Here is a 14239-nt window from a genome sequence, read left to right on the forward strand (position 1 = left end):
CCCCGAGACTGTATTCAGATAGGAGGGTGCCCTGCACCCAGTCCTCCTGCTGCTGGGGGGTGGCAGGGCCTCAGCAGGACTCCAGGCACCCCAATTCCCGTAGGACATTGCCTCCCCCTCCACTGTAGCAGACACCAGCGCAGGGCAAACAGCCCCAAAATATCTCAGGAGGGGGGGGGCGGGCTAACAAAGCCCCCCTCAAGACGCACATGTGGCAGAGAGGAATCCCCATGGCAGAAATTGGTGACCTCAGGGGGAGGCTGGCTGGGACCGGTCCTTGTCCCCAGTACCCAGAGACCTGAGTGGGCACAGCCGTGCCCTGGCCAAAGCCATAGTTGCAGAGGAGTCGTATGTGTGGGGCATGGGACATAGGGTACAGGAACCAGGGCATCTGCATGGCCCAGTGTCCCTGCAGATACACCCACACTTGGAATTGTTTTCTCCAATGGTGCAAACATTGTGGGTACCCAACATTCCTGCACAGGGGCACACAAAAACAACCCCTAAGTAGGGCATGCGCAGTGTGCACCTGGGGGGTCCTGGTGCGTGTGGAGCTGTGGCATGTATGCTGTGGGTCCCCAGCCCCAGGGAATGCCCCCATCTCCCATGCCTACCACCTCCTCCTGCACCATCATCTGGGCACAAGCAGCAGCATCTCCACGGTGCTACATGGGCAAGAGGGTGCCCAGTGCTGTGTGCAGGCTGTGGCCCCTTCCCTTCCAATAGGAGCAAGACCTGGAAGGGGCGGGCATGGGCACTACGGTGGGAGGGGACCATTGGAGGTGTGCGTCATTGTTTTATAAATGTACAAAAGCTCCCTAATAAAGAGGCACAAGTAGGTCTAGAGCTGTCTGCATGACTGGGGGGCACAGAGGTGGGGGGACGTCAATGTTGCTGCCCTGTGCATCCCCAAAATGAGGAGTTGTGTATGCCAGCACCCAAATTGTCTGGGCTGGGCTGGAGCACAGTGGGCAGGGCAGCACTCAGTTGGGCTCTATCAGCCTCATGCAGGCGATGCTGGGGGGAGGGCTGTGCTCTCCCTACCCCAGGAGCTGCGAAGAACTCATAGGGGAACCAGAAAGGGCAGATCTGAGGGTTGGGGACTGCAGCAAGTGCTCCCCATGCTATCACTGCACCCTCTACCCCAACGCATGGCCAGGGCTCCCCAATAATCACTCGGCGTTGGGGTGCCCCTGCAGCAGTGCTGATGACCACTGGATCCTAGGCGTCTTATCAGCACCAGACACGGTTCCTATCAGCGTGTCACTGCTGCCTGCTGTGCCATTGCCCTCACACTGTGCTGCTGGCCGCTGCTTCTCCACCAGCCATCCCCCAGCTGGGGCACTGCACGGGTCAGGTTGGTGGGACCCCTGGGCACTGATGGAACCTGGAGGTGGGAGGAGGAGGATGGGAGGTGGAAGGTGAGAGCTGGGCTGGAGGGTGAAGGTAAAGGGGGAGGCCAGGTGCTCCAGGCCATCTGCAGCACAGGGAGGTGCCCTGACCCGCTGCCCCACAGGATGTCTCAGCACAAAGCCACCCTGATCCACACCAAGGTGGTGACGGGCAGCTGGTGCTGTGTGCTGCCCCGCTGTGAGGATGTGTCGGAGGAGCTGAGCGAGGAGGAGTGCAGCATTGCCCGGAGGGCACAGCGCGTGGCACTGGAGGTGCTGGAGGATGCACTACGCAAGGACCGTGTGCTGATGAGGAACCTGAAGGATGTGGTAGTGCTGACTGGGGAGGGAGGAGAAGGCTGGGTGGAGCGTTACGCCATGCTGACTGAGCGGCTGCTGCGGAGCCTCGTTGCACAGCTCCAGCAGGCAGCCTTCCTCAAGAACCCGTGCAAGGCCGGCTCCTATGCCTACGTCAAGAAGAATGCATGGGACCGCACCATCTACCTGTGCCCGCTCTTCTGGCAGGCACCCAGTGAGCTGCAGAAGGACTCGCAGCCCGGCACACTGATCCATGAGGCTTCGCACTTCCTGGGCCTGCATGACATCACTTATGCCACAGCCAGCTTCAGGGCGGGCGGCGGTGGCACAGCCATCTGCACAGACGGGCACATGCCCCTCTCCGAGACCCTGCGGAAGGCGCTGCTCAATGCCAACAGCATCGAGTATGAGTTCGAAATCGTGCTGAGGCACCGGCAGCCCTATCAGGGTGGCCGCTACGCCTGCTGCGGGGAGACGGCACGTAACTCTGTCTGCGAGAATGCACTGCCCTGGGGTGGGCCGGCCTGTGGGCCCCAGAGGTGAGTGTGGCCCAGGATTGAGGCTGTGGGTGGGAAGGCTTCACGGCCACATCCCCAGAGCTGACAGCCCCCTGTCCTGTTCAGCATGGCTGCCAGCACTATTGGGGACATGGTGCAGCTGGCTGTGCTGCCCACCCGGGATGCCATGCGGAGATGCCTGTGGGACATGCGAAGAGTGGCAGAAGCCCTGAGGCAGTGCCAGCGGGCTGTGCTGGTGGCCAACATCACCGGCGGGGTGGTGAGTGTGGCAGGGGGGGTGGCAGCCATGGCCGGGCTGCTGCTGGCCCCTGCTGCGTTGGGTAATGCGCTGCTGTTGGCGGCTGTGGGTTTTGGCGTCACCATGGCTGGGAGCATCGCCAGCACTGCCGCCACCATTAGCAGCAGCGTGGGCTGCCTGGTGAGGAAGGGCAAGGCTGAGATGCTGCTGGAGAAGTTTGCGGCGCAGGCACAGGTGTTCACGGGCTGCCAGGAGGCTGTGGAGAGGGCACGGACGCTGCTGGAGGCTCTGGGGCAGGAGGAGAACCTGGATGTCATCCTGGGGGTGTTCCGGGTGGTAGTGGGGCTTGGGCGCAGCATCTTCAATGGCAGTAGAGCTCTCAGAGTCAGCACAGTGCTGGCAGGGACTGGCAATGCCACCATCCTTGCCGGGACAGCCTCCTATGTTCTGCTCAGCCTCTGCCTGGCCCTGGACATATTCTTCATCACCAAGGACTCAGCACACCTGCACCGTGGCACATGCTTGGAGCTGGAGGGGAGAATCCATGCAGCCACAGCCATGCTGGAAAGGGAGTTTGGTGCCATTGATGAGTTCTGCGAGAAAATCAGGCTGATCCTGGAGGAGTAGGAGTGAAGGCTGGCACAGGGCTGAATCGCACACCTGGTGCTCCTACCCAGCTGCTGGAGACGATGGGAGCCCTCCAGCAGCTTTGAGTGTGCACAGATTTCCAGTAAAGCTATTGTGCTTGCTGCCATTAGCGCTCTGCTCTTTTAATTCTGTTGCACCCTAAAGGGCACAGGGCAGGCCCAGAACTCACCAGCTAGACACCCCGCACTGCCTCTCCCACAGGCATTGCTGACCCCTGCAGCTGCTCCTTGTCTGCACTCTGCCACATGCTCCCAGCTCTCCACACCCTGTACTAATATAGTGCCCAGCAGCCACCTGCCAAGAGCACGTAGTGCCTTTTTGGAAGGCTGCGGTGAGGCAGCAACGCCTTCAGAAAATCCCCTGGAGGAAAGCTGTGAGCAACAGAGAAGTGTGTTGTCCTGCCCTAAGTGTTGCTCTCTCTGCAATTGCATGCAAAAATACAGTACACAAATGTGCCACTCACACATGAATGGGCAATTGCAAAAGTCTCTGTTTGCTCGATCGTCACAGCTCGGTGACAGCTCAGGGTTTGTTTTTGCAGCCAGCTTCACCTGATGCCGGCTTGCCGCATTAACATGGGATGTTCTGTTGGCTGATCAAACTGGGCTCCTCTCAGAATGAATGTATCTGTAACGCACTTGCGCTGGCCTCGCTCCCTTCTGTCCCAGATTCAAATTTAAGGGGAATTAAGGCTGTGCTCAGGGAAGATCAAAAATAGCAATATTCAGAGCCTGCTGGTTGCTAGCATCCAAACTGTAACAGCCCTGCATTTACACATACGTGTCCCTGCAGTGTGAATCCAAGGAGCAGAGCAGGAACACCTGTATGGCTGAGATAGGTTTCTTTGGGAAAGAATTGCCATAAAGCCCTGGTGGCTCCAGGGGTGTGCAGAGCACTCATTCACTAAAAGCAAGTAGGTTTAGCTGATTTCCTTGGGGATTTCTTCTTTGATGCAGGAATTTCGTGACCAATTGCTGAAAGAAGCAGCCCCAGAAAGTGCTATTGCTGCACTAAGTGTGGCCAGGGGCCTCAGGCAGTACTGCACCCTGCTCCACAAGCTATTGAAGCACTTCAGGTAGCAGTAAAGGGTAGAAGCAGCTCAGAGACAGCAGGCCTGATGCTGACATCACAACTTCATCAGCACCCTGCTGCAGCACCAGCAGAGCTGATGCAGGCAGGAGGAGCAGGAATTTCAAGCACCAGGGACACCATGGCACTGCCCTGGGCGGAAAGCAAAGTCATGGCTGTCACCTTGCAGCTCCCAGCCCAGATACAGGGAGCAGCAGGACACCCAGTGCTGAAGTAAGTCAGCCCTCATCCTACAGTGGAGGGGACACAGTACTCACACTCCTCACACAAGCAATACGCCCAGGCAAGAACCAGGCAGAGGCACTCATTCATCTCTCTTTTATTAGTGTAAACATCCCCCCCTCCTCTCCCCACTATTAAATACAAACCAGGAGCACGGAGCAGCTCCCTCAGTCGCTTTCTCCTTAGGAGACGCGTAGCCGAACCTCCCCTGGAGCCCAGCAGTCTAGGGAGGGATGGGAATGTTGGATACCACATTTCCCCCCAACCCAGGCAAGCAGAGCCAGGAGGAACTCAGGGGGTCAGCATGGCCTATAGGCCACATCCCTGAGGCAGGGACGGCTCTTGTCGGAGGGCTGAGACCTCCGGCGTCCTATCGATACTGCGAAGGCCAAGGCGGCCTGGGTCAGGGTTCCCATGGGGAGCAGCTCACAGTATGGAAACATGGCAGGAGCCCTCCAGCACTTCCCTAAGCCCCAGAGCTGCAGCTCACCTGCTGGCAGCCCGGAAGGCTCAAGCTTCTATCTCCTTGCCACGTGACATATGCTAAATCCAACCTCATTATTGCTTTGTTAGGGGCCCACCCCGCTGCTCCAGGCTGCAGCGGCACAAGGACATAGCCCTGCCCACGGCACAGGGCTGATGCTCCCTTTTGCCACAGCGTGCCTTGAGGGCCTGGCCAAGGGAGTTGAATGAGCACCAGGCACAGCCCTGCATCATGGGGGGGGAAAGAAGGAAGAGTGGGATCTGCCCCAGTCCCAGCTGGTCCCTCATGGCAGTCACAACTCTGCCACAGGGACTCAGTGTGGAGCGGTTCACGGGACAAAGCGAGGGCCTCCTCTCCACTGGGCCAGCAGCGAGCAAGGTGGCAGCAGGCAGTGCTGGGGTGAGGAGCTGGAGGTCCCAGCATGCAGCTTGGCAGCTACAGCCCAGCTTCACCCCACACTCTGCAGCACTGCAGCCGCCCTGGGACCAGCCCAGGCTGGCAGGCAGCTCTGCTTAGGCAGCATTGGCAGCAACAGTGACCGCCACACTGGAAGGAGGAAGACAGATTTGGGGCAGCAGATCAGGTAGGGTGGATGGTGAGTCAGGCAGGGCCAGCACCTCTGCGCCCCAGGTTCAGGTGCTGTTCCCCTGCTCCTGCTCAAAGAGTACCATGGCCAGCTGGGAGCGGGACCCAACACCCTCCAGACTGCTCTGCACGCAGCGGTGGTAGATCTCCTCACTAAGCCGTGGGTTGCAGGCCTGGTGCCGGTAGTGCTGCAGCAGGGCGGGCTCCACAGCCCGGAAGACATGAAGGTTGGAGTACCTGATGAACATATCGTAGATGTCCAGGGTCTCCAGGATGTCCTCATTCTCCTGCACGTCACCTGCCATGCGGGTGCGTGCTGCCATGTAGTCAGCATTGTAGAAGCAGGCCTCGTGGAAGACATCACGGTCAAAGCGTCCTGCATCCCGCAGGAGGTCCAGCATGGCAGGCGGTGCCTGGTTGTGGTAGGCGACAGCAGGGTTGTAGCCCTGAAAGTGGATGGGGAAGAAGACCTGCCAGTTGTTGATGGTATTCATCCGGCAGCGGTTCAGGAAGTCAATGGTGACCTCTGTGCCCACACCGGCCACAAAGAACAACGTGTCCACGGGATGCTTCTTGGAGATGATGTCCATGACCTTGATTTGGGAGGGGGCATCTGTCTTCACGCTGATCCACGGGATCTTCACCTCAGCATACTTGCGTTCATACTCTGTGATCTGGGCCTTCACAGGGGCAAAGATGTCGTTCTGGGTCACCTGCTGGGCCTCGAATGGATCATAGATGAATAGGAAGGTGAGCACTGCGTTCTCACTGCTCTCAAAGGCAGCTGCTGCGTAGGTCTCCAGGAAGTGTGCCGCATGGTCCCGCTCATGGGCAGTGAGCGGCAAGATGACATTGATGCGGCTGGCCTCCGTCACATAGGGCATGGGGATGATCTCCACCTCACTGAGGGGTCGCACCAGGTGCACGCGCTTGGTGACAGAGCGGCTGTGACCCTTCTGTGTGACCACCTCCACCTGCAGGTCCAGCGTGTACTCCATGCCACGCGTGGGGTCAAAGCGCCGGTAGCCATTCACCAGCTGCTGCTTGCGGACGTGCAGCACCGGCTGGTACTTGCGATTCAGCTCCTCCATGGCTGTGGCCACCACATCAGCCACATCAGCTAGGTCCGCACCCTGCAGTTCACACTTGGGGGAGCCATCCACACAGGCATAGACCTGATCCTCTGTGAAGTAGTCCCAGCGCAGCACCTCGAAGCGCGTTTTGGGCTGGAATGGAGGAGGGATGCCTACAGGCCACATGGCACTGTGGTCCCCGTCTGCAGACAGGCTGCTGGCATTCTGAATCTCGAGCTGCAAGGGGAGAAGCAGAGGAGTCAGACCAGGTGGGTGCAGGTACACCTGCTAGGTCGCACTACAAACATCTGATCCCACCCCAGAACAACTGCAGGTCTGAAGGCCCCCACATGAGGGCAGAAAGGTGACCCTGACTGGAAAGTGACAGCAGAATTGCCCAGATCCCACCCAGCCAAGTCAGCTCTCACCTGAAGCTGCTGAATCTCCTGGTATGTCCGCTCCAGCTCCACCTGTGCAAAGTACTTATGCAACCGGTACATCTGAACAGGATCCAGCACAGGGTGGACAGTGAATGCACTCTGGAAATGGAGGTCAGTCTCCTGCTCAGGATCTACATTCTTCCCCAGCTCAAAATACTGGTAATGTAGGCCCTGAATGAGTAAGAGATGGGTTAGAGGTGGCCCAGACCCACAACTCCACCCCACTGCATAAAAGCACAGGAGGCTTCAAGGAAAACAGTGCACAAGAGCCAGCCCTGTAGCTCTGGCAGTCCATGGGGAAACACTGCCAGGGGCTCTGCTCTGGGCCAGCTCTGCTGCAGGACCTACCTCATGCTCCTCAGTGCAGCTTACTGCCGTGTGATCAATGATGCAGCGTCCCAGCCACTCATCAGGCCGGGAGCTGAGGATGTCATTGCGGCAGGACTCCAGGTGCTGCTGCAGGCGCAGGAGGAGGCTGCGGGACAGCAGGTACCCAAAGCCTCCAGAGCAGTAGCGTCCCTCGGTGTCTCCACCAATGAACTCCTCGGCGCGGCCCAAGTAGAGATGGGTATCGATGCTGAGGTGGGCCACCAGGCGGTTGATGCGGTGCGCCTCAGTATAGGTGTTATCCTGCACCAGGAAGAACCAGTCGAAGTCATTGACGCAGTGCTCCAGCAGGTAGCGGATGGTCTGGTACATGTTCCAGATGGGCCGCTCATCGCCATGGGTCACCACCATCATGCCGTGGGGCACCTTGCGGCCCCGTGTGCCCGTGAAGTACACCAGGCGCTCCAGACGGTGAGCCAACGTGCGGTTCACCGCCACCGCCAACGTGCCCAGCGTGCTCTTGGAAGTCAGCACACCCACGAAGAGCCGCTGCCGCATCCCCAGCTCCGTGCTGATGTAGCGAGTCCTGCAGAAGGGACAGAACCTGAGCCCACAGTGCCAGCGCTGGGCCGCAAGTGAGTGCAGCCAGAACCCAGCTGCTGGAACCAGGGGGAAAAATCCCCATCCCACAGCCGCCCCCAGCTGCCACTCACACAATGCTTTCCAGGTTGAATACTTCCAGCCGGCCCCCAGGCAGGAAGCGACCCCCCCGTGGCTCCCACGCTCACACAGTGGCCCCATTCAGCCCCACGGCTCCCCCCGCCCACCTCCGGTCAGGGACAAGGAGGGCCTTTTAGAACTCGCTCTGTGCCATCGGTGGGGCGAGGGCTGGGGACACAGGGTGACGGGAGGGAGGGGGGGCGCGGCAGGGCAGGCAGGGCTGGGACGGAGCAACAGGGACAGGAGGTCAGGAGGAGGAGAAAGAGCAGGAAGACGCCCTGCAGCAGCCCACGGAGCAGTGGGCAAAGGGCAGCATAGCCCGGGGAAGGCAGGCGGGAGCCGGCCGCCCCACCCAGCTCCTCCGCTCGCACCCGTCGAGCCTCGCCCCACACCCGCCGCCCCCGCCCCGCACCTGACGGCCTTCTTGGCGGCCCTGCCGGGGCTAGGCGGCCGGTAGGGCACGACGCGCGGCTCCCAGCTGTCGGCCCCCAGCCCGCCGGGCACGGCGTTGGGCCTGCGCGCCGCGTTGCCGTTGTGCAGCTCTCCAGCCGGGGGGCCTCCCGGAGAGCCGTCGGAGGGCGGCGGGCGGGCGGCGGGGCGCGGCGGCGGCCCGCAGGGCTCCTCCACCCAGGTAACGCTGAGCAGGCTGAGCGTAAAGCCCAGGGACACGCCGATGGCCACCGGGCCGGCGGGCCGCAGCACCGACAGCACCAACGACAGCCGCATGGCCGCGCGGCTCCGGGAGTGGACGGGACGGACGGGAGCGGCGGGGGCGGCTCCCGCTACCCGCTCGCGGCGCCGCCGTCCGACGTGTCACCCCCGGGCTCCGCCCCCTACGTCACGGAGGGGAGCCAATGGGAGGCCCCCGCGTCGGTGACGTCACGGCGCGGAGCGGCAGAGAGAGGGAAAGGGGCGGCGTGGGGGCGGGGCCTGGTTGCTAGGAGACCGCGCGGCCTAGCGCCAGGCCCGGCCCCGCCGCGCTGCGGGGAGGCCCTGCGGGAGGCGGGCGGGCAGCCAGCAGCTCGGGGCGCCGCGGGACTGTGCGCCCAGCACGCCTGGGCCGGAAAAGCGTTCCCAATTAAGGAGCAATTAAGGCCTCGAGCCTTTAGGAGCCCCGCGAGGCTGAGCTTCACTCAAGGCCTGGCCAAGCGCTCTGCAGCCATCAGCCCCAGTGCCCGAGGCCCCACATGAGCAACGGGGAGCTGCTTAGGAACAAGGGAAGGGCCGCTCAGCCAGCAGAGCCTGTCGCATCCCCTCTGCACGCTGAGGCACAGCAAGGAGCTGAGGCTGCAGGGTCCTTCTCAGGCCCTGCTGTGTGAGGGAGCAGCTGGCAGCGTCATGCAGAATGTGGGACAGTTGTCCAAATGCAGCCCATTCAGAGGCTTTCTTCTGAATAGGCGAGGAAGTGGAATAGGCAGAGGCGGTCACATGGAGAGCAGTTTTATAGAGGTGCCAGAAGGGGAAACATGCAAAAGAAAGAAATGAGCGGAGATTTTCCATGGAAAATGGCCAGAAAGCAAATGGGATCATAAACAGCCAAAGTTGTCTTTGTTTTCTGTATGCACAAAAACATGACAGAAATAGATACGTTTGATTTCCTTCCCAAATGCAAATATTTAATGTTGATCACCTAACACGAACCCAAATAATTCTACGCTTGTGATAGAAAGAGACACTTGGCTCTGAAAGTGCTCTCATTGGCCTGGGCTTGAATTCAAACACAGGAAGGGACCGGAAACAGCACCAATACTTCAGAGCCACGACACAGAGCTCTGAAAGCCGAACCAAGACAGCAAAGCCCTGCAGCAGCCTCCCCCCCCCTTGCAGCCCATTGAGGCAGCAGCCAAGCCCAGGGCCCTGAGCATGGTCCCCACAAGCTCTGAGGCAAAGCAGTCCCCCAGTCACGGCACTGCTGCCTGGGCAGCCCTGGCAGCTGCAGCTCTGGGCTTTGTCTCAGGCTGGCGTGGGGCTGTTGGGGGCTGCCAGAGGAACGGTGCCTCTGCCAAGAGCCTGCTGCCTGCCAGGAGGGGCCGTGCCTGGGGGCTCTGAGAGCTGCAGCTGGGAGATGGAAGCCAGGGGAATTCTGCCTCTGCAGAGCAGCTGGTCGTTCCATTTACCCAACCTCCTGCCTGGGTGAGCAGCAGCTGTAGGTTCCACAGACACAAGCACCTTTCCTTTTTGCTAATTTCCCCACGTGCATGATTCAAAGCAAGGCACAGAACACCACAGAACGGAGCCTGATGCATGCCCCAGGGCTCTCTGTAGCACACAGTCCAACACCTTGGTGCACAGCCCAACACATGCTGCAATTCACAACCCCAATGCACAGCCTGAAGTCTGAATGCACGCTCTGGCACACTCTGGCTCCCTATACAGTCTGCAATGCAAGCCCTAATGCCCCAAAATTCAGCCCCACTGCACGTCCTCAGCGCGCCCCAGCGCACTGCCCCACGCCACCCCAGCCCCGTCGCTGAAGCCCCGCCCCCTCCCAGAGGCCCCGCCCCCTTCCGGCGAGGCCCCGCCCCGGCGGCGCGGTGACGTCAAGCGGAGCTGTCCGCTCAGCACCGCGCCGCCACCATGCGCGGGGGCCGGGGCCGGGGCCGGGAGCGCCGGGCGCCGCGGGGCCGCCGCCGCTGCGTGGCCGGGAGCGCAGGTGTGGGGCGGGTGCCGCGCGGGGGGGACCGGGGCGAAGCAGTGCGGAACGCACGGAGCTCCGGCGGCGGGCGGGGCCTGGGAGTACCGCCGGCGGCGGGCGGGCGGGGCTGCGGGCGCGGACGGGGTTCGGGCGAGCGAGGGCCCCGCTCTCGCTGCGGGCCGGGGGAGCCCCGCCGCCCCCGCCTCGAACAAAGAGCGAGGCGGAGCGGCCCGGCAGCCCTTGCGGCCGTCGCGTAGCAACGCCGCGCCGAGCCCGCCCCGCCGGGGGCCGGGGAGCGGGACGGGGCGGGAGGTGGGGGGGAGGGAGCCGGCGGAGCCGGGCCGGTGGGTGCGGGGCGCGGGCGGCGCCGGGCAGGGTGACCCCTGCTACCGCTAATAGGATCGGCGCGTGAGCGGCTTTGTGCGGAGCGTGGGGTAATCCGGGGCGGAACGCGGCGGCGGGGCCGCGGGGCCGCCCGATTGCGGGAATACGGCGGCGGGGTTCGGCTGTAGGAGCGGTGCCGGAGTCCCGCGACCGGGCCCGGCGGCGCGGTGGCGGCGGATGGCGGAGCGCCAATGAGCGGCGCGGCGCTCCCCTAGCAACAGGGCCGCGCCAATGGGCGCCCGCGGCCGCCCGCAGCGCTGCCCGCGCCCCGCAGCCCTTCCCCGGTCCGGGGAAGGGCTGGGGACAGCGCCGCTCCGTGCCTTCCCCGCGCCGTGCCCGCCCGCACCCCGCGCGGCATCGCCTCCCGGCGGGTAAAGTCCAATCCCGTTTAGCCTCCTCGCGAGGGCGTAGGGGTTTAGGCAGGCACGCGCCCCCCGAGATTAGGGGCTGCGCTCAGCCCGCCCCGCAGCCGGCGGCGGGCGGTTTGCAGCCGGCGGGGCGGTGGGGAGCGCTGAGGCCGTCCCCGGGGTGCATTTGCATGCCCCGGGATGGGGCATGCTGCGGTGGCATAATTACAGACCGGTAACGCTCGGGGGGTGGTTGCTTTGAGGCTGCTGTAACGTGGCACTCAGAAGGATAATCGGTGACATTATACAGGTCCCAAACAAACTGAGCCTAGAAGCGTGTCCCAGGAACAAAGAGGTGTGGGACCAGTCCGCAGGTGGGAGCGAGCAGACAGAGGGCTTAATTGGGCTTAAGCCGGAGCTGGATCCGTCTTTGCAAGGGATTATTATCCCTCCGTCTGTGCAGGCACCGCAGGAGCAGGGCAGCCCCCAGCCCCGTCCTGACCCCTGGGTCAGTGTGAGCAGAGCACAGGGTAGGGGCAGCAGCTCCCGTCAGCCTTGTGGGTTGGTGTGGGGCCGGGTCAGGCACACGGACCTGCTTTCCATAAGGACACTGCACGCTGGAACAGGGATGAAAAATAGCCAGAAATATGATTAGAGGATTGGTGAAAATGCCTTAGAGTACAAGCGTTAAGAGCTCAATCTGTTTAGCCTATAAAAATAGAAGATTGAGGGGTGACTTAATTACTGAGCATAATTACTTCCCAGGCAGAAAATGCCAGGTAGTGGCAGGCTCTCCCATCCAGAAGGGAAAGGCAGCAGGAGGGTCAGCAGCAGGAGATGGATGCTGTCCCCCTGCACCTTTTGTCTCCAGCCCAGCCGTGATGGAGCCATTTTCCCACGGATGGGTACTGGGATTTGGGGCGATTGTCTGAGCTTGGCATGGAGCCTGGCTGGCGTCTGGGCCAGGAGCATCCCAGGGATGGGATGTGGGTCTGCAGCCTGCTTTGCAGGGGGATGGAGGATGGAGTGGGCACCAGCCAGGTGGGCACCACCTGCATTCCCTCTCTTCTCCCCTCTCTCTGCAGCCGGATCCGGTGCCAGGGCACAGATTTGCCCACAAGCGATGGGACAGGAGCGAAGCTTTTGATGCGTCTCCCAGGACTCCCCAGAGCCATGACTGCAACTGTGCAGACGCTGCGCTTCAAGCTGCTGCCGCACGACACAGGCCAGGAGTGGGTGCACAGCTGCCAGCAGGAGATTGAGCGCCGCTACCAGGTGGTGCCCTCTGTGGTGTGTGCCATGTGCTGCCTCTTTGGGATTATCTACTGCTTCTTTGGTGAGCCAGGCTGGGGCATAGTAGCTGGAGAGTGAGCAGGGAGGGGGAAATAGGGACGCCTGATGGCCATGTCTGCCGCTGACAGTGGTGGTCTCTCTGCAGGTTACCGCTGCTTCAAGGCTGTCATGTTCCTGACGGGACTGATGTTTGGCTCCATCATCATCTTCATGCTGTGCTACAAGGAGCGGGTGCTGGACACGCAGCTGAGCGTGGAGGCATCAGTGGGCATCGGGCTGGGCATTGGAGTGCTGTGTGGGCTGGTCACCATGCTGGTGCGCAGCGTCGGCCTCTTCATGGTAGGGCTGCTGCTGGGGCTGTTGCTGGCGGTGGCCACGCTGGTGGTGATGGAGCAGTTCTACCACCCACCTACGGTGTGGATCCCCATTGCGCTGCTGCTGGGTGTGGGGATGCTCTTTGCCGTGCTCACCCTGCAGTGGCAGCGTTTCTTCACCACCCTCTCCACCGCCGTCTTCGGCAGCGCCATTATGACCGTCACCGTCGATTACTTCATTGAGCTCTTCCTGCTGGTGCAGTACATCTACGAGCGCATCAAGGTGGCCCCCGCTCGCCCTGTGTGCTGGTACAGCTGGGTCATCCTGGGCATCTGGCCTCTGCTCACTGTGCTGGGTGTCCTGGTCCAGTGGAAGGTCACGGCCGAGGGCTACTCTCACACTGAAGGTGAGCAGAGGTTGGGGGAAAAAGGGAGAGGGTGAGGTTGGACACGATATTGGGGTGCCACCAGCGGGCGGTTCGGGTGCGACAATGTTTTGAGGTGCTGACCACCCCCCCACCCCACAGTGATCATCAGCCGGCAGCAGCGCCGTGTGCAGCTGATGCGCATCAAGCAGCGGGAGGACCGCAAAGAGAAGAAGAAGAAGCGGAGGCCCCACCACCCACCGCCCCACCAGCACAAGGCCCACCCGCCTGAGCCTGCTTACCGCCGCAAGCCCAACCCTGTGCGCCGCTTCGATGGGGACGTGCTCTCCCCAGTGAGTCCCACGCCCAGGGTAGAGATCTCCCCAGGCCTTGGCTGGCTCTTCCTTCTGCAGGGATGGGATGGGATGGGATGGGAGGGGAGGGGAGGGGATGGGATGGGATGGGGATGGGGATGGGGATGGGGATGGGGATGGGGATGGGGATGGGGATGGGGATGGGGATGGGGATGGGGATGGGGATGGGGATGGGGATGGGACTGAGCGGGCTGGGAGCAGAGCCTGCTCACCCTTTGCCCCTTTCTCATGCAGAGCTATATCCAGAGTTTCCGAGAGCGGCAGACGGGGCCATCCCTCAACAGCCTCATTGCCAGCTCCCATGCCGTGGTGGACCTGGACTATGACTGCAGCTCCACTGTGCCCCTCACCACAGGCTCCGGCCCTGCCATGCGGGTATAAGCCAACCCAGTGACCTCGAGTGACACCAGCACCCCAGCCTGCTCCCACAGACCTCTTTGGACACATGGGGCTGTTTCTTCAGCCTCAGGACTG

At 61.9% G+C, this 14239-nt stretch overlaps 2 protein-coding genes across 2 annotated transcripts; one reads left to right on the forward strand and one right to left on the reverse strand.

Moving 5' to 3' along the window:
• Positions 1-5540: 5540 nt before the first annotated feature.
• On the reverse strand, positions 5541-8779 carry CHPF (chondroitin polymerizing factor; the record flags this gene model as incomplete). The annotated part of the gene is made up of 4 exons (XM_079539103.1): positions 5541-6803; positions 6995-7177; positions 7355-7919; positions 8466-8779. 4 exons carry the CDS (start codon positions 8777-8779, stop codon positions 5541-5543), a joined length of 2325 nt encoding a protein of 774 aa, XP_079395229.1.
• Positions 8780-12565: 3786 nt separating this feature from the next.
• TMEM198 (transmembrane protein 198) lies at positions 12566-14146 on the forward strand (the record flags this gene model as incomplete). Its single annotated transcript, XM_079539452.1, has 4 exons — positions 12566-12755; positions 12858-13433; positions 13554-13744; positions 14000-14146. The coding sequence occupies 4 exons, from the start codon at positions 12566-12568 to the stop codon at positions 14144-14146; spliced, it is 1104 nt and encodes a 367-aa protein (XP_079395578.1).
• Between the last annotated feature and the right edge of the window lie 93 nt (positions 14147-14239).

Source organism: Tetrao urogallus, assembly GCF_951394365.1.
Source record: "Tetrao urogallus genome assembly, chromosome: 8".
Classification (NCBI taxonomy): domain Eukaryota; kingdom Metazoa; phylum Chordata; class Aves; order Galliformes; family Phasianidae; genus Tetrao; species Tetrao urogallus.